Source organism: Eulemur rufifrons, chromosome 19 (genome assembly GCF_041146395.1).
Source record: "Eulemur rufifrons isolate Redbay chromosome 19, OSU_ERuf_1, whole genome shotgun sequence".
Lineage (NCBI taxonomy): Eukaryota > Metazoa > Chordata > Mammalia > Primates > Lemuridae > Eulemur > Eulemur rufifrons.
This window is the reverse complement of record NC_091001.1, coordinates 96,584,035-96,605,324: the sequence shown is the minus strand read 5'-3', so window position 1 is coordinate 96,605,324 and position 21,290 is coordinate 96,584,035. Positions and strand designations below refer to the sequence as shown.

General features: G+C 36.1%; 1 protein-coding gene across 2 annotated transcripts in view; it reads right to left on the bottom strand.

The window, feature by feature from the left end:
- DTNB (dystrobrevin beta) overlaps positions 1-21,290 on the bottom strand; it is a 225,735-nt gene that overhangs the window by 139,130 nt on the left and 65,315 nt on the right. For both annotated transcript variants that reach the window (XM_069495025.1, XM_069495024.1), the window contains exons 6-8: positions 19,681-19,835; positions 6,127-6,232; positions 3,164-3,330 (exon numbers count right to left, since the gene is read on the bottom strand). In XM_069495025.1, the coding sequence (XP_069351126.1) occupies positions 3,164-3,330; positions 6,127-6,232; positions 19,681-19,835 (428 nt within the window). The remainder of the gene's footprint in view (positions 1-3,163; positions 3,331-6,126; positions 6,233-19,680; positions 19,836-21,290) is intronic.

The window sequence follows — 21,290 nt, the reverse complement described above, 5'->3', positions numbered from 1 at the left end:
AGGATCATGTGTAACTTCTTCAGATACAATCTATGCACTAAAACAGCAATTACCTGCATGCCCCCTTCCCACTCCCAATATATAATGGTGGAACAGGATCGGGGGGGGGGGGGGGTCCTTCCCTACCAATACCCTCCTTGGCCAAGTGGGCCCTGGCACAGGCTCCTGAGGGGCTGCACAGCTTTACAACCTGCCAGAGCAAGTTCTGGGTTCTTTTTATACTAGTTTTATAGCTCAAATAGTTAAGGGCTTGTTCAGTCCAGGCTCATGGTTTCTTTGCCAACATAATTCCCTCAGAAACTTAGGAGCCCTTTGATCTATTTGTTTCCAGTCAGTTCCATGTGCCAGTACCCACACACAAAGTTCTTTCCTAGACATAATTCTCAAGACTGATGTATTTCTTTGCCTCCACACCTCTTGCTTTCAATTAATAGAAGCCACCTGGAGGCCACATGAAACAACAAGGTCAGTGGTTCCCAACTCTGGCAGTATAACAAGATCGCTTGGGGAACTTTTAAAAACTGTCTATGTCCAGGTTTCACATATCTCAGACCTATAAATCAGAAACTCCATAGGTGGGACCAAGGTGATTCTGACAAGCAGCTGAGAATAAGAACTGATGCCTTTCATCTGATCTTTGCCATGGGACTGAGTCACCTTTTTCAACTGAGAAAGTTCACTAGGCCTGTGTTGCTTAAAGCCTTTCTCAGCTCTCAGTTCTTTGTTTTTCCGTTTACTGCCCAAAGTGTCAGAACTTTCTCTGTTTCCTTTTGTTTACAGCTTGCAAACTAGCCAATTCTTTCTAAGCTCATCTCTTGCTTGTATCACCTTACCATTAATAGTCTCACACGCGGATCCTTTCCAACACTTGACCTAGAGCTCAGTTGGCGTGAGCTGTGCCTCCCAAGTCATCACAGATGACAAATTTCCCAAATTAGTTACCACTACATAATATGGGTTTCTGTCTTTTCCTCTCCAATATCATTCCCTCAACAGTGTGCCACCTGACTGCTAAGCCAATGCCACAAATGTTAGGGCTTTAACAGAACTCTATTTCTAGCACTAAAACCTCAGGGACTTGACGCAAAGTTTTTATCAAGCCCCCATCATGTGGGTTGGTGGATATTCTTCTCCATTTGAGGACCCAATTTCCTTTTATTTTATGGTTTCACCCCCCACTGGGTCCAAATGGCATTCTCTCGTCCAAGGTAGCAGAGAGGCAGAGAAGGCACCTTGCTATTAACTGTCTTGTTCTGAGAAGACACCCATCATTCTGTTCACATTCCACTAGCAGGAACTACTCACATGGTCCCACTGAGCTACCCGAGGGCTGAGAAATGTAGTCTAGGTGTGTGCCCAGCATGAACAGGAAAACATCGAAGCTGACCAGCCCTGGCAGCCTGTTTCATACTCTCTTTCATACTCTCTCTTAAACTCCTTGTGGAATACTACTCAATAATAAGAAACGACAGTGATCTAGCACCTCTTATATTTTCCTGGATAGAGCTTGACCCCATTATTGGAAGGGAGATATTACAAGATAGGAAGAATAGGTTCCACATGTACTCGCCATCAAATTGGCACTGACTGATCAACATGATGATGCTCACATGGTAGTAATATTCTCCAGGGATTAGGGGGTTGGCAGGGGTAAGCTCACAACTAATGGACGCAGAAGGGGAAGGGCATGCCTCTAATCCTCGCTTGGGTGAGGCAAAGACATAAAATGTAACCAAAATGTTTGCACCCTCATGATATCCTGGAAAAAAAGAGAGAGAACAATATAATACAATCCCATTTTGTAAAATAAAAAAAAAAAAGAAAGAAATGCTCAACATCATTAGTCATCAGAGAAATGCAAATCAAAACTACAATGAGATATCATCTCACCCCAGTTAAAATGGCTTTTATGCAAAAGACAGGCAATAACAAATGCTGGAGATGTGGAGAACGGGCAGCATTCATACACTATTGGGGGGAGTGTAAATTAGTGCAACCCCTATGGAGAACAGTATGGAGGTTCCTCAAAAAGCTAAAAATAGAACTACCATATGACCCAGAAATCCCGCTGCTAGATGTATATACAAAAGAAAGGAAATCTGTGCATCAAAAGGATGTCAGCACTCTCATGTTTATTGCAGCACTAACCATAATAGCCAAGATTTAGAATCAACCTAAGTGTCCATCAATGGATGAATGGACAAAGAAATTGTGGTACATATACACAATGGAATATCATATAGTCCCAAAAAAGAATGAAGTCTTGTCATTTGCAACAAAATGGATGGAACTGGAGAACATTATGTTAAGTGAAATAAGCCAACCACAGAAGGGCAAATTTTTTATGATTCCATTTATATGAAGTATCTAAAGTAGTAAAATACATAGAAGAAGAAAGTAGAATTATGGTTTCTAGGGGCTGGAAGGAGGGGAAAATGGGGAGTTCTATGGATATAGAGTTTCAGTCATGCAAGAGGAAAAAGTTCTAGAGATCTGCTGTTCAATATGTGCTTACAGTTAACAATATTGTACTGTACACTTAAAATCACTTTATCACTTTGAACATCATAATACTTGCTGTACACTGAGAAGCTGGTGCTAGACTGGTCATTTTCAAGCTCAAATTTGAAAGGGCCCTGAAAACACTGTATTGAATTTCATTATTAAAAGTAGATATTAAGCTATTTATAAACCAGGGGAAAACACACGCTCATTTATCAAATATTAACACATTAGATACTTTCAATGATTTAACTTGTTGGTTTTAGAATAAGAAAACATTATAATTTTGAAAAAATGAACTTGAGTTGTTTTCATATTTTATCAAAATATACTATTAATAAAAGACTTTCTGTAGGTAAAAAATAAATAAGAAGAAACTTTTTACTTTGGAAAGAGAGCACTGCAATATTTCATTTTACTGAATAAAAGGGACCATTTCAAAGGTAGTAATATCTTTATCTCCTAGAATTTTTTAAAATTCTCCTTTTAAAATCAAGTGAAGAAGCATAACATTTTGGCAACCCCAGCATAAATGTTAGTATTAAGATTTTATTATACTACATCCTTATTTGGTAGGCATCCATCAGGAAACTGGCCTATGTGCTATTACTGATGAAACAGATGAACACTCAGGGACACAGAGGAAACACGAAGCAGTTACCCAAGAGGAATGCTCCTTCATCTGGTGCTGGTTGCTGTGAGGGCCACTGGCATGGCCACGCCAAAAGCAATTCTGGCAGAGCTGATAGTTGTGGCACTGCTGGCATCGGTACCGGAAACCCATCATACTCTCACACCGGCAATAGGAACACTCCACAGGATGGAAGACTGTGGACCGAAGAAAAGGGAGAGAGAGAAGGGGAGGGGAGGAGGGATGGAAAAGAAAAAAGGTAGAATTTTCATTTGGATAATAAAGTCAATACAGAAGAAAACCAAATACAATATTAATATAAAAGGAAAGGTGAAAACAAAATTAGAACTGAAGAATCTAAATTGTCTGTTCATCTAATCAGCCATTTACTAGAATAAAAGGAAAAGACATAATAAATCAGAAAAAAATTTTCAACATAAGACTATTACATTCCAATCTAATAATCATTCTAATATGCTATCATGGGCAATACACAACTGTATATGATGGGTTGTTATTTATACTTCTAAATGTTGGTACATAATTGCTTCCTCTGGCAATTCAATTCTGAACACAAGAAATGGAAGTCAATAGGAAAGAAGGGTATATTATCTAAATCTTCACTGAATAACTCTTTCTAGTATCATGTATATAATCCCCACCTTATCTCAAGTATAATGATTTTTAGCCCTGCTCCCAAAAATGTATATTAATTAGGGAATCAAGACTCAAAAAAAAATTGAGCACTAGGTAAGAAAAGCAACAACAAGATCACAAAGGACTAAAAAAAAAGTAAAATCAGGAATGAAAAATCCAAAGTACATAACTTCCTCTGAAAAATTCAAGCTATTTGCCATCAAGGTATTTCCAAGGCATGTTGAAGGTGCTAATTAAGAGTGTGTGCTCCAAATTAAAACTATACAATATAGTATAGTTCCTCCAGAGAACAGGACTACCAAGTCAATCTAGAGCTAACATCAATGCCATCAACATCATGCAGCCACTATTTGTAATTCTAAGCAATCTGGGTTAATATTAAATGATACATGTATATTAATATTAAATTATCAAATATGGTATGATAATTTTGGTTAAGTATGTATATCTATGTGATTTTCTTTTATTCTCTTCTGAATCAGTAAAGAGCCAGTGCTTAGTCAGTGAAATAGGTGACCAAGTAGAAAAGCTGAGAAATGGAATGAAGAAAGGATCAACCTGGGCCAATTATAAATAAGAAAGATAAGAACTATTCAGGTTCTGGCAAAAGTATGATTTTAATCAAGTGCATTATGTAGTAGTTACCTTCTTACATACTACACACTTGGGTTACTAAACCAATATACAAAGTATAACTTTGCTTGAACAAGTAAATATTTTTCCTTATGAAGAGTAACTTCAAAATAATTCAAGTGATGAATTTCATAGGAATGAAAGGGTCTAAATAACAAAAAAACTTAGAAATACTACAATTTTATAACTTGTTTCTCACCATTAAAATTAAGACATACAGACAAATGTTAGTGTGATAGGTGACATTTTATTTCTAGATATTTCAATGATTTCATAACATATATCTGTATTTCTCAGTAGAAAAATAACATCACTGACCACATAAGAATGTAATCAATAAATAATACACTACATACAAAATCAGAATAAAATGAATAACAATACATCTTGACAAACGAGGCTCTTTCTGCTTGGTACAGCAGATACAAAATGCTTTTACAAAAATCAACCGTAGGCCAACTAAAATATATATATAGAAAAAATTAGCTGGGCATGGTGGTGCATGCCTGTAGTCCCAGCTACTCTGGAGGCTGAGGCAGTAGGATTGCTTGAGCCCAGGAGTTTGAGGTTCTGTGAGCTAGGCTGACGCCACGGCACTCACTCTAGCCTGGGCAACAGAGTGAGACTCTGTCTCAAAAAAAAAAAAAGAAAAAAAATCAACTGCATACAAAACTACTAAAATATTTAAGGCTATAAAAACACTGCTCCCCAAAATTGAAATCTCTATTAAAAATCCTGTTTCAAAAATGTAGCTGTTTTAGTCTAGTCAAGAGATTCTGGTCCTTTAAGAAAACTAATCCTGAATCTGAGGGACTTGTGAACTAAAGCCATAGTTGGGTAACAGGCTGAGAAATTAAAAAAAAAAAAAAAAAAAAATTTAAAGTATGGATAGGAGAGAGAGAAAATAAAAATTGTATGAAAGTATATTTCATTCTTACAAGGGGAAAAAGAGGACTCTGCTTTTTAGTGGCTTCTCAGCTATTCCTTGTTCTCTTCTGTGGAATGAGGAAAAACAGGCAAGAGCCTTGAGAGAAGGGAGGTTGCCAGAAAAACTATGGCCTTCTTCTTAATAAATTCAGACAACCTAAACAAGGAGATAAACTGATGGCAATAACAGAAAAAATAAAGAAGTTACTCAGAGATAAGTAACATTTCAATTCAAAGCAAAAAAGAGATTTAAGTCAAATTACTGGGAAGGACACCAAGAGTACATTCAAGGCAAAATAGTAAAGGAAAAAAATAAAAGATGTGTGAAATCCAGTACTAAATTATATCTTACTTATTTTTATTTAAATTATTCCAAAATAATTACAGTTTTAGCAGTTGATATTGCACATACCCAATTTTTAGAGCTATGTTTTTGATAAATTAAAGGGGGAAAAAAGGAAGTTATAACCAAATTAGGTAGGCTTACCCAGAAAACAACCATCTGCAATCTGAGGAAAGAAAAGCCTACAGTTGGAACCACAAAGTCTTATGACCTGGTGTTACTACTTCTTTGTATCCTAAGTAATAAGCCTCGCCCCTTTTTTGAAAGAAATAAATATTCCTCTTTTGAAAGCCAAAACCACAAATTCAAACAATAGAGTGACAGCAAAATGTCAAGTATGATTTTCAATGACAGACTAGCTAAGGACATTGCAAATAATCAGTTCCTGCACGTCCTATAATGTGAGCAATTGAACGATAAAAGTTCTGCTTACCATTCTCAACATGGGCAAGCCTGTGCATGAGAGGTAGCCAGACAAGGCACTGGGGAGGAGGGTCGGCCATCATTGTGTCTAAAAACATATTTAGCATTATCTTTTTCTGTGAAGAGAAGAAAAACAAAGATACTTTATATTTTTCAATTATCTCTAAATTCCAAGATTAAGTTAATTTAGGGGTTTCCCATGCAAGCTCTAATGAATTACATGTGAAACTTTAAAGCAACATTAGTATTTTACATTACTATAGACACTACTACACACTGTACTACACTATGACTATATTCAAATATATTCCCACATACATTATTTTATTTTAGTCTTAAAACAACTGTGTAAGGTAAACAGGTTAGATATTACTGTCTTCATTTCATAGCTGAGAAAGTAAAGGAACAGAGCATTTAAAGGTTGTATAGCGGCCCTACACGAATTAGACACACACCCAGGACTGTCCTTCAGATTACTATTTCTGCTGTCCAGTGGGGGAGACAGACATCCCCACCTGATTATAAACAGCATCAATGAAAGCAGGAACTATGGCTGTCTGGTTGTCTACTGTATTTCCAGCACTCATAATAGTGTCCAGCACACAACAGGCACCTAATAAGTAACTGTTGAATAAATAATAAAGTAAGGGGCAAATACTCTTAGACACCATTTAACAACTTTCTCACTTACAGAAGAGAAAACAGAAGCTTGGAGTAGTTGAGTAATTTGACAAAGTCGCAGAGATAGTTATAAGGATGACATCAGAATGTAAATATCCAAACGCCCATCATAGTACTCCCTCCATCATACCGTCTCCCCAGCTAGACTACATTTTTTGATTCTTTTTCTTTTTAACAAATCTATTGTAAGCTTCCACTGTATGTGAAACACTGAAATAATTATGTCCCATGTGGACACAGAAAATTAGAAAATAGTCTAGAAAGAGAAGATAGAAATAGTTACATGTTGTAGATAGAACAAATCCTGTACAATATTTCAAATTAATGAATTTTCTTTTTATTTTCTCCAACCCACAACATACCTTTACTTCGCCAAAGGGAACAGAAAAAACAGCTGAAAATGCAGTGCCATACAACTTGACAGGAGAGTTCTGTAACTATAAACTGGACACGAAGCCCCCACTTCAAACTTTATTCCAAAACAAGAGCAGAGACAAAAAAGCAAACACAACAGTAGCTGCACAGCTGTAAGCAGGCCTTTTCCACACCTTGGTCCCACTGTTCAAAGGTTGGGTAGGGGCTAGGGATTGGGGATGGGGTGAAGCCAAAAGGACCCCTAGAATTTCATCTCACTCTATCCCAAGTAACTGTGTTCTCAGCCCCACCACTTTTCTTAAAGTGAATAACAGGCTATAAAAAATATGGGTGTTTCCCCATAAAACTTTTAAATACTTTATTTTAGGAGAGAAAAAAGGTAGAAAAGATAAAATTGGTTAGAGCTGACCTAAAGATATTGCCAGCTGATTACAAAGTAACTCTGATTTTTACCACTAATATATTTAACATAAACCGGAAGCAAGGAGTGAAGGTGTGCTGGTGCTTGGTTAGGAGGAGAGACGCCTCCAGGATGGCCATCTCACCCACCATGATGCATCACACAAGGCTCTAGACTACACAGACTTGCTCCTGTGTATCTTTCTGGCAACTGAGAGAATTTTGATTCCAGTCATTCTGATTGAGAACAATTGTCAAAAGAAGAAACTGGCAAGTAGGGAATACAAAAGGGAGGTACAGTAGAAGGCATAGCAGGAAGTTTTGCAATAAAAACCCTGAAAAGATGAGGAAAGCTGAGAGAGAGTCTCAGACCCAGGCTTAGACTTCAGGCCAGAACTGCCAGGGGCTGGGGGGAGGCTCTAGGAGGAGGAGGAAGCTGAGATAGATGCGAGAGGGCTGACTGAGGATGACAGCAGCATGCACAGTCCCCTACACATCGCTGTGTGCTAATGATAAAGTGTGAGAAATGCCCACTCAAATAGACTAAAGAAAGGTTATCCAAAGTGTTTTCCGTCGCAGGCACTCAAGTTACCACTGTTTCTGAGACCTCAGTGGAATCTGGGACGAATAAATGAACAACATTAAAAACTAGAAAGTCACCTAACATTTGAGTAGAGGACTAGACATGGAAAGTGCCTCGTATTATGGCCATGTAAATAAACAACAAGACAAAGTGAAATAATGACCATTTAAATTATTGCGATAGAAGATGTTAGGAAGATTTTTAGCAAGTAAGAGCTTATAAACAAAAATTAAATATCATATCCTTTATTGTAAATTTAATGTTTAAATTAATATTTCTACATCTTCTTATATTTGTTAAAAATTATTTTGATAATCCTAATACTACTTTCTCTAAAAAGTTTTGGTTTGCCTACCCTGGAGGTTTTTTAAAATATTCAAGATGAAGAGGTACAATTATCTTTCGATATCATATAATTTGAAGTTCTCCAGAAGCATAACGAATTAAACTAGAAGAACTGTGTTCCAGTGCTCTGTCTTCTACCAACCATGTGATTTGGGGAATATCACTTAACATTTCTGGGTTTCAATTTTCTCATCTCTCAAGGGCTGGAACAGTGGTTCTCAAACTGTGATCACAGCAACCCCTCGAAGGTCTTTAAACATTTTCAAGGAGTTCATGAGGCTAAAACTATTTTCATAATAATATGAAGACATTATTTGTCTTTTTCAATCTCATTCTCTCGTGCGTGTTCAGTGGAGTTTTCAAGAGGCAATGTGATGTGGCCACAATTATCTGAAAATGCTATTAGAAGACTCCTCCCTTTGCAACTACTTAGTTGTTTGAGGCCAGATTTTCTTCCTATAATTTAGCCAAAACAACATATCACAACAGATTGAATGGATAAACAGATATGGGAATCCATGTCTTTTACTGAGCCAAATATTTTTAAAATAAAACAATGCCACTCTTCTCATTAAATTTTCATTTTGGAATATAGTTATTTTTCATAAAAACATTATGTTAACATGTAATAGGTTTATCATCATTATTTTTAAATGACTTAATATTTTTAAATTTCTCAATTTTAATTTCTTTTTTTTTTTTTTTTGAGACAGAGTCTCACTCTGTTGCCCAGGCTAGAGTGAGTGCCGTGGCGTTAGCCTAGCTCACAGCAACCTCAAACTCCTGAGCTCAAGCGATCCTCCTGTCTCAGCCTCCCGAGTAGCTGGGACTACAGGCATGCACCACCATGCCCGGCTAATTTTTTCTATATATATATTTTTAGCTGTCCATATAATTTCTTTCTATTTTTAGTAGAGATGGGGTCTCGCTCTTGCTCAGGCTGGTCTCGAACTCCTGAGCTCAAACGATCCGCCCACCTCGGCCTCCCAGAGTGCTAGGATTACAGGCGTGAGCCACCGCGCCCGGCCTCTCAATTTTAATTTCTAATATGGAAATATTGACAGACATAACCCACATAAATAAAAGTTCTTTGGGGCCTTCAATAATTTTTAGAGTGTAAAGAGATCCTAAGACCAAAAATTTTGAGAACTGTTGGGGGAGACATTCCAAGTGTAAAATTTCATGACTCAATAAATAATTGTGTGAAAAGTAGTTGGCTGTTTTCTCCCTATCTTTTTGTTTTGTTTTTGCTCGAGTTGAATACATTCTTTGCATTTCTCCTTATTTTTTATAGCACAATATTAATAAAAATTATAATAAAAATGAAAATAATACACATTCCCACCACAATTCTCATTTTCCTCTATTTCCCTACGGAGGTATATCTATTTCTACATACTTATGAACATAAGAGTAGATATAAAAAATCTGTTTTTTCACTCAACATTTTATTAAGCATTTTGTTTTGTGCAAGGTCTTCATTTCTAAGCATTTTAACAGCTGCCTGATCCAGTAGGCAAAAACACCATGATTTATTTATGCCTTCCTCTATAAAACATTGAGACTGTTTCTATCGTTGTACGAGGTCTTATTTTTTCTTAGAAACAAGTGTTTCTGTCTGTTGTTCCTTTTCCTCTAATCCTCCAGACTGATAATTACCTTTTATGCCATTCTTACCTCCCTTCCTCTACCCTGACTACCTCTTCCCTTTTTTAAAGGGAGAAGGAGCCATCCCTTAAAAATGAGAAATCCAGTATCACTAAAATAACATGATAAAATAAGTAAAATAATTTAGCAATAGATTATCATTGCTGCAATCTCCAATTTCATCATTTGCAACAAAAACTCCTTTCCTATAGGTAACATATATTAATAAATATTTCTTATCTGTTGCCCTATCACTTACACAATGTAAGACATTTAATTAACAGTCTTGAAAATGGCATTTTTTAAAGCTTTCAGATTAAAATATTTTTATACAAACTTTTATGTACAGTTATAGAAATATTTTATCTGACAGGGGCAAATATACGTTAACTAGAGTAACAGGGCCAGTGCTATGGGGCTGTCTTTCAAATATTAGCAGACACCAAATTTATCCGTATCACAGATTTATTCTGGACTTTGAAAATAACACTAATTTATAATGCTACAATATAATGCTGCTGTGCTTTTTATTAGAGATCCTTTTATTTATTATAGCTAAAAGAAAAATTAGAAAAACTTCAGAAATTCTGAAATACTGTGTTTCTCTCATTGCAACATTATTTCATTTGGGAAAATCATGGAATGATGTAATGAAAACAAGTAGGTTACAAGTACATCTGTGAGCTTTAAACTTTCAATTAGAATTCAAGCCAAAAATACTAATTTTTTATGTCATACTTAATTTAAAATCATTATTCAATTATTCCAACAAATATTTAGTAAGCATCGATTATTTTCTAGACACTGTCAGTCACTGGGGATATAAAATGGAAAGAGACCAAGGTCCCTCCCATCAGGGCATAACTGAGCTATATACGTAACATGCCCTGGGAGTACATCGGAGGAAACAATCCTACATCGAAAGATTAAAAACATCAAAGAAGAAAGGAAGTGAAATATGAGGTCTTTATTGGAGGGGAGAGAGGGGGGAAGAGGTTACTGGCATTCCAGTGAGGGCTAACAGCACAAAGAAATACACAAAGTGTGACTGCTTTCACTTACTGAAAATGCAGGTTACTCAAAACAAGAGAAATGTAAATCAAAACTATACTGAGATAACATTTCTCACCTATCAGATTGGCAAAAATTCAAAAGTGTAAGAACATATGCTGTTGGCAAGGCTGTGGAGAGACAAATTCTCTTATACAAGGCTGGTGGAAATGCAAACAGCACAACCCCTGAGGAAATGTGACAATGTCTAAAGAGAGCCCTGGCATGCTAAGGGTGAGAGTAGGTCACGGAGGATGTGGGAGGGTATGGGAGTATCAGGAATGAAGGTGAAACAACAGGCCATGGCTGGATTGATAAGCCACAGTGTCATGCTAAGAACCTTATCCAGGAGGCAATAAATTAGTGAAATTTTTTAAGAAAAACAGGGGCTGGGCACGGTGGCTCATACCTGTAATCCTAGCACTCTGGGAGGTTGAGATGGGAGGATCATTTGAGGTCAGGAGTTCAAGATAGGCCTGAGCAAGAGCAAGACCCAGTGAATTTATGAAGAAGACCCCTAAGGCAATCACAGCAACAACAAAAATAAATGAATGAGACCTGATTAAATTAAAAAGCTTCTGCACAGCCAAAGAAACAGTCACGAGAATAAACAGACAACCTACAGAATGGGAAAAAAATTTCACATACTACACATCAGATAAAGGACTGATAACAAGAATCTATTTAGAACTCAGGAAAATCAGCAAGAAAAAATCAAACAACCCTATCAAAAAGTAGGCAAACGACATGAATAGAAATTTTTCAAAAGAAGATATAAGAATGGCTAACAAACATGAAAAAATGCTCAACATCCCTAATCATCAGGGAAATGCAAATCAAAACCACAATGAGATATCACTTAACTCCAGTGAGAATGGCCTTTATCAAAAAGTCCCAAAACAACACATGTTGGTGTGGATGAAGAGAGACAGGAACACTCATACACTGCTGGGGGGACTGCAAACTAGTGCAACCCCTGTGGAAAGCATTATGGAGATACCATAAACAGATTCAAATAGACCTACCATTCGATCCAGCAATCCCATTATTGGGCATCTACCCAGAAGAACAAAAGTCATTCTATGACAAAGACACCTGTACTCAAATGTTTATAGCAGCACAATTCACAATCGCAAAGATGTGGAAACAACCCAAATGCCCATCAATTCATGAATGGATTAGTAAATTGTGGTATATGTATACCATGGAGTATTACTCAGCTATAAGAAATAACGATGATACGACATCTCTTTGGTTCTCCTGGAGAGAGTTGGAAACCATTATATTAAGTGAAGTATCCCAAGAATGGAAAAACAAGCATCACATGTACTCACCAGAAAATTGGTTTCCCTGATCATCACCTAAATGCACATTTGGGAATGATACCAATCGGATATCAGACTGAGGTGGGCGGTGGGGGGAGGGGATGGGTGTATGCCTACACGATGAGTGCATTGCGCACCGTCTGGGGAATGGTCACGCTTGAAGGTGCTGACTCGGGGAGGTGGGAGGTGGGGGGAGGGGATGGGTGTATACCTACATGATGAGTGCAATGTGCTCTGTCTGGGGAATGGGTACGCTTGGAGCTCTGACTCGGGGGGGTAGGCGGTACATGGGCAACATATGTAACCTGAACTTTTGTACCCCCATAATAAGCTGAAATTAAAAAAAAAAAAAAATAGAAGAATTAGCCAGGTGTGGTAGTGCGCACCTGTAAGTCCCAGCTATTGGGAGGCTGAGGCAGGAGGATCCCTTGAGCCCAGGAGTGTGAGGATGCAGTGAGCTATGATCATGCCACTGCACTCCAGCCTGGGCAACAGAGCAAGACCCTGTCTCCAAAAAAAAAAAAAAAAAAAGGGACATCAGCAGAGCTATATTTTAAAATGATGTTTTAAACTCAGATATGCTTATGATTAAAAGGAATAATAAAACAAAAGTAATGTCTGAGCAGATATAGTCCTCTTCTTTGGGCTGCCATTGAGCCACTACATCAGCGATTAGGAGACCAGGGTCTTATGTTTGTTGGGTGATGAATTTTTCTGCTTCACCTGTAGACTAGCAAACCATAGACAGTAGGGCAGAGGTGACATCAGAGGTCCAGAATGGGAGTACAGCTGGACTGTGCCACCAGCAAACACGGAGGAGGAGCTGGCCCACAGCCCCAACATCCCACAGGCCGCAGGCAAGAAACATGACTGAACACATCAGGATCTGCTTTCAGTGCATGAGTCACAACTGAGAGGGAGTCTTTCCTATAGCATGTGGACAGCAAGCATTGGTAACTAACAAAAAGCTTTCTCTAAAAAGAAAACAACCTTGGAGCCACTGTCGTTTCTATCTAAGGATTCACTTAGTAAGACACTTTCCTCCACAGGCCCAAGAGAACAAAACCTCACTTCTAGGTCTCTACAATTTTGTTCAATCTAATTAATGCCAGTGAGACAGGCCTCATTAGCACAGAGCTGATCATAATAAAACCCATTCTATACACTGAATTTCATCCAATCTAAATGCACTTGTAAGATGCACTTTTATTTTTTTTCTACCACTAAGAAAGAAAAATACTCAGCCAATTAAACTAACTCAATGTCTTAATTAACTATACTCTTTCATGACATGTGAATTGGTCACACCAGCCTCTTGAACTGAAATTTCTTTTATCTATTCAGAGGAACTTTGTGGTTTTGTCCAATTTCGAATGTAATGCTTTGGTGTGACAAAAAATTATTTTGGTCATATCGCTGTAATAAAAAATAATAAAGCTTCACCTGTTTCTGGATATCTGCCATTTAAAAAAGGTTCTGTAAAGCAACTGGTTGTTGCTTTGCAAAAAAAATAAAATAAAATAGAGAATTCTTGTAATGATGAATATTTGTTTTACTAATATCAAAGTTTTTTCTCTCTGTTCTATGTCCATGTCTTTCTGTGTTTACAATATTTTGTTTAATGCTGAATTACAGTATACTCTTTCTGAAAACATTTTAAATGACAACACATATAGTACCAAAAGTGGGCATACTTCATTTGAAGTAACAACAATATGAGCAGCTAAGATCAAGTTCACCATGTGCAGGAAATGACAACCCTTCATAACCACTGCCTAACCAACTGCAGTTATGTCATAGGCTGTATAATATATCTTTACTTCAGAGAGATTAAGATATGAAAAACTGTCTTCAAATCAATGAAACATGGCACTAATCTACACCAGATTACATGGTAATGAACGGTTGCTAATGGAGACTGTAAAATCTCATAAATTAGAATACCTGTGAAATAACACATATACATGTGCCAGGCAATTCTTGCCAAACTTTATTCAATGTTCAGGAAAACAAGGTCAGAATATCCAGAAAATGTCTCACTTCAAAGTGGAAGAAAAGCCATTTTGGCATATGGCTGGAGAGGACATTTTGTCAAAGTATAATCAGAGGACACCTCCAGGCATGAAATATTCTTGCTATTCTGCAAAACAGCCGGAAATAACATAATCCAATTTCTACACACTTGCCATGTTCTCCGTGACAAGGCGAAGGTGGCAAAGTGTCCATTGAAGTGTCATCAACATTATCTCCTGCGTACACCAACCGCAAGAATACATCTACTTTCCTGTCTCACTCTCTTCTCCTCCCTCTCTCTCCACTCTGTTTATTCAGGTTTCCCCTTCATAAAGATAAGCATCAAATTAAAAATTTCCTGCAAGGTAGGTCAAACTCTTCAAACTAAAGTTAACATGAAGACCTAAAAAATAAAGAATAAAACAAATAGCAATCATCTTTCTAAGGAGAAATATAGTACTTCCCAAAACTCTGAAATTTGGAAAAATTAGGGAGAAATTTAAATATATTCACTGCTTATTTTCAATAACTTTTAAGCCTCTAACACCAGTTTGTTAATTTATAAACACTGAAGAATCTTAATATATCTGGCCTACTCACCAAAGTATTAGGCTTGGGGTACTACAATAACATTGTACTATGTTCAGACAATAATCACAATCACAAATTTACAATTAGAATTAATTTCCTATTATTAAAAGTCTTAAAAATATTCCAAAGTAAAGAGAATAGTGTAATATGCCTATCCAGTCTCAAAAATTCTTAACTTATGACTAATTTTGTTTCATCTATGCTTTTATTCTCTCTCCAATCTCCATCATCTCAAAGAAAATTCCAGAAGTATGATCTCTTGAATTAACTTTATTCCAACATTTTATTATGATGGACATCCAGAATGCTTCCAGTTTGGGGCTGTTATGAATAAAGTTGATAAGAGTATTCTTGTAAAAGTCTTTTTACAAAGATAAGTTCTCACTTCAATTGGGAAAAACCTAGGAGTAGAATTGCTGCATCATGAGTAGTTATCTGTTCAGGTTTATAAGAAACAACCAGAGCTTCCAAAGTGCTTTTGTTTGTATGAGAGTCCTAGATGCTCCAAATCTTCACCAAGATTTGGTGTCAGTAACTGAACATTAGCTATTCTAATAAAGGGGTTCGTTGAATTGATTTATAAATGCTTTTAAATTTTTAGTGTGTTTTAAAAACTACTAAACTACATAATTTCACAGACCTTATTTTGGGTTAGTTTTTCAGGGAAAAATGTGTTTAAAAAAATAATTAAAACTATATTAAAATACACCAATATGTAATTCTCTTTGTATCATTAACAAAAAGCATTTCTGCTGTAATGCAACACATACATTACTAAAAAGCTGTACAGAGCACAAAACTGTGGACTTAAAAAATAAGACATTTCAGCCATGAAGAAGGACGAACTAAGGCCTTTTGCAACAATCTGAATGGAAGTGGAGACCATTATCCTAAGTGAAGTATCTAAAGAATAGAAAAACAAACACCACATGTACTCACTATTAAATTAGAACTGATGAGCAAAAATAAATAAATAAATAAAACATAAGATATATAAGAAAAGAAGGGTTAAAATAACCACTAAAAACCTATGTGGCTTTCTAAATAGAGGACAAATAATGGTATCAGTGCAATTAAATCTCCACTAAGAGCCCTGTCAGATGATACATTTCAGCCTTTTTTCCTTCTACATAAGAGCATACAACTTTCAAGATAGATCAGTTTTATCAAAACTAAATATTGGATCCAGGGAAAGCTAATTCCATCAATCAATTATTAGAACACGGAAGAGAAACAACCCCGTACCTTTTTCATTCATGCCCACAGCTTCATCATCACAGCACTGTGGTAAGTGAAGCAGCTCCTGGACCCCCTAACCAGCTTCTTTCACTAAAAGAAGGTACTACAGGATTTTCAGCTTCTTTCTTAAAATACTCATACTTTCTCTTTAATCATTATCCCATCTTTGTTCAGCCCAGAACATCAGTATGCCAGGGAAAATTGCACATTAACCAACAGCACAATTTCTATTTTACACTGACATTGTTCTCTCTCTGTCTGATGACGTATGAATCAGCTTACATTAAGGAAACACATAGGCTGGGCGTGGTGGCTCACACCTGTAATCCTAGCACTCTGTGAGGTTGAGGTGGGAGGATCGCTTGAGGTCAGGAGTTCAAGACCAGCCAGAGCAAGAGTGAGACCCTGTCACTACTAAAAACAGAAAAAATTAGCCAGGTGTGGTGACGCACACCTGTAGTTCCAGCTACTCAGGAGGCTGTGGCAGGAGGATCACTTGAGCCCAGAAGTGTGAGGTTGCTGTGAGCTAGGCTGACACAGCGGCACTCTAGCCTGGGTGACAGAGGAAGACTCTGGATGGGGAAAGCCCATTTTCAAAAAGAAACCCAAAAGTCATTGAATTTAACTACTGCTCCATGAAACTTTATCCAAACTGTCTCCTTTCTTGGCAGTAGTTTCTATTTCTTCTGAGGATTTTTTTTTTTTTTCATGGACTTGGGAAAACTCAAGTTTCCTCTGGACTGAGATCAACTTCTCTGACTTTTCCAAATTTTGACATATATCAAAATGCAGACTTGCTTTTTTTTTTTTGTTTCTTTCTTTTTTTTTTCTTTCTTTCTTTCTTTTTTTTTTTTCTTTCTTTCTTTTTTTTTTTACAGGAATCTGAAGCAGGTAAAAAGCAACAATCAGACTATAAGTTCAAAGGCCTCGCAATCACAAATGTCATAAGGTAATCTGCAGAATCCTAGACGGCATTCTTGGAATTAATAACTGCAATTTTTTAAATTTATTAAACATTTTAAACTGCTATTCTAACATTAGGTTCTCATCATAACACTCATATTGCAATTAAATCAAAGATTACTTCAGGTTTAGTACCGCAAATAATTGTCATCCATTTGTCAGTGTTCTTCACTGGTACTTTTTGTATAAATACCCTTCCCCATTCTGCCACAATTTTACTTAAGAGTAGCATTCCAGAACTTGATCAACTTTTAGCCTGACCTCCAGGAAGCATCTAGTGTGAAAAGCCATGTGTACATCATACACAAGATTACCCCAGAGTATCGTGTGGGCCACCATGGGAGGTGATGATCCACCAAAGCAGCAGCAATGAGACAAGCTCCAAATGAAAAACATCAGAGAGCTGTTTGTAGGGTCTTCATCACACTCATCCTCACTTATATCCCTTAAAGGCATATAAATACCTGCAGAACATCCTTATACCAGGATATGTTTCGATAGCCGCACATCATTTGAAAATGTATATTCAGGGAAAAAGCACAAACTACATTTTATTAGAATAAATTGAAGTGTGGAGATATTTTTAATATGCTAAAAGCTAATATTGATTGCCATTTATGTTAAGAGAAAAAATAAATAGTGTACAGAGGCAAATTTGCACAAAATCAATCAGCCAAAGTGTGCACAAATTTGGGAAGAACATCTCCTCACAAGTTACTAAAAATAATTGTCCATTTTTATGGGTGCCACCTTCAGTGCTAAAGCTGGGTAACCTCTAAACAAACTGTAAAATATTGTTTGAAAGTCTGAATTCAGAGAAACATAAATTCTTAACTTTAAATGAAAAAAGGAACATATGTGTGTGTACACGTGTGTCTGTGTTTCGGTTCTTATGTGAATCAAAGTATCACAGGTCAGCAGGATCTAGTTTACAATGTCCTTTCAGTTCTCAAACCTTTAGATTTCTTCCTTTTATATTTTAATTTTTTATTTTTAAATAATTTCAGACTTACAGAAGGACTGTAAGAAGATTACCAAAATTTCCATTTCCCCCTAACCCAGATTCCTCAAATGTTAACATTGCAGAAGGGATATTCTTTTACCCTTAAATACTTCATACTGAATTTCTTAAAAACTAGGACATTCTCTTACATAATTATATACAAATATAAGTGTTAGGAAATTAACATTCATTGACAATACTATTGTCTAGTCTATAAACTTTATTCAGACTTTTCCAATTGTCCCAATAATGTCCTGTGCAACAAAAGAAAATCCTGAATCATGAGTTGCATTCAGTTTTCATGTCTCTTTAGACTACTTTAATCTAGAACATTTCCTCAATCTTTTATCTTTTATGACATTGATATTTTTGAAGCATAAGAGACAGTTATATTGCAAAAATTCGCGTTTGTCTGATGTTTCCTCAAGATTAGATTTGGGTTGTGCTTTTTTGGCAAGAGTACCAAAGAAGTGATATTGTGTACTTCTCAGTGCACCCTATTAGGAGGCGTATGATATCAGTTTATCCCTTTAGTAGTGATAGGGACTTTGATCACTTGGTAAAGTGATATCTGATAGGTTTTTCCACTGTAAGGTTTACTATGTTCCTTTTGTAATTAATAAATATCTTATAGGGAGATACTTTTAGACTATGTCAATATCCTGTTTCCATTAATTTTTTACTCATTGGTTTTAACAAAGATTTTTTATCCTTAATTCCCCACTTTCCAGAACTTTCTAAGTAAGTTTAACATTAAGCTTCTTTTATGTAATATCTACCCTAATAAATGGATACTATAGCCAGTGTCTACTCTGCTCCCAGTTCTCTGAGACACAGTTAAGACCTGAGAAATCCTCTAGGTCAAGACAACAAAAGGAAATCCAATCTATCTTTTTTTAATATGAAAATGGTAGTGTACCCTTGAGGGATTCTATCCTGGAAGTTGAGAGCTACACAGCATTCCTTGTCTACAGTGCTCAGGAAACAATGATCCAGTATTGTTATAGAGTTTTATATCAAAATTCCTATATTTCACAGTTTAAAAAATCATTTTAAAAAGTAACATATGTCTATTAGCAATAATGTAAACACTTCTTAAACACTTTTCTTTTAAATATTTCAAATGTTATTGTCTTTTTATAAAAGATCCCCTCTCCCCCACAAAAGAGTTGTCAGGTGAATTTTTTATTCCCCCTTTTATTCATCCACCCCCTCCCCCTTCAAAGCTCTTTCTCCTCCCCTATTCAAGACCTTATATCCTACACTGGAACCAATCTGGTGAAACCTGTCAGAAGGCAGAAGGATGGAGGAGTGCTCTTCTAGTCCTAGATTCTAAAAAACTGTCCTTACCTGCTGTGGAAAACAGGTGCGGACTGAGTGCTCTGTGTAACCAAAAGATGGCCCTTCAAAGACAGCTGTTGGGAGCTTCAGAACTTCCTTCAGAAACTGGTCAAACTTGCTAAATATCATTAAGCCATTGGAATCTGACATCTGGGAGAAAACATCTATGAGAACAAAACCAAATAAAGTCAAACTCTAAGGAAATATCAGCTTTTTATAAATGGCTCTATGTCATTTGTATACCACTCAAAAAGTATCATGAGTTATTATGATTTTTAGTCAATATTAAAACTATTCTCATTCTTATTAACACTGTGTGGTTACTACGTTGACAAGGCCCCTCTCTCCCACTCACTTAACACTAAACATCAGATCAATAACCATCCATGTATGTCTACCTACCTACTCTGAGTTTTTATAACTGGATGATATATAACTTTTAATTTTATTTGTTTATACTTCACTTTGTTCCCAAGAAGAATTTGTAGCAGCATACCTTTATCTCTTAGTATCTGTATATTGTTTATATAATACATATGCATGTTTGAGTATATGAATATATTAGCATACTGGTGATAGGGTACGAAAGAAATTATATTTGTATATTCATATACTGATGATATATACCTGTGAAGGAATAAATTTGAAGACAACAGAGTATGTTTACAATATTTTCTCTAATGAGTTCCAAAGTAGAATTAAAAAAACTCATCTAAATTTTTCTATTCCAAGATATTTTGATATTCTTCTATTCCAAGATACTCTGATATTATTTTTACATTAACTGGGGCTAGGCAGACAGGAAAGAAGTTTCCAGTAATACTAGTACTACTTTATCTTCTTGCAGAGAGTTCCTGTCTCCAGTTATTCCTCTCTTCTCATCCATAGTTGGAGAGAAAAAGAAGAATAACAAGGAGCTCCAAAACAACAAAGAAATGTGACCTAAGCTGTTTTTCAAACTATCAAGCTGCTTTACAAACAAATTAGTAAGTTAAATATGCCCAGAAAAATCATTTCCAGAGGACTTTTCCAACATAGCATTTTGAAAATTCATATTCTATATACTCATAGTGAACAGGTATATTAGAGATCTATATCTATATAATAGATATATATAATATACACATATACATTACTTTTTTAGTTCAATTTGGGGAATTTATCCTAAAGCATTAGGTGAAGAAAAAAACTTTTTTAAATATATTAATCAAAGAAAGATAAAATGTTAAGTTATGAACGCCACAGGGTAATTTTTAAAGCATTAGAAAACAGGAAATTATCAAAGGAATGAAAATCTTCAGTATATCCTCTCATGATAGCTGCTAGCATAGTTGAAGAAAAAATATTAACTGCCCCTACGGGAGGGATCCAATAAGAGAAGTATGGTCCTAGTAGAAAGTCAAATCAACTAATTAGAAAATATAGACTAAGTTCCTATTATGTGGTCCAAGTGCCAAGTATTCTGTTAGGTGTTTTGAAGCACAAGAAGTAAGTATGACACATGGTCCTTATCCCCCAAGAAACTTTCAATGTAGCTGCAAAAAATAATATACATATAAAATAAAGAATTAAGAGCTAAACTTACTCTAAATACAACAGAAAGAATAGAGGCAAAAAGA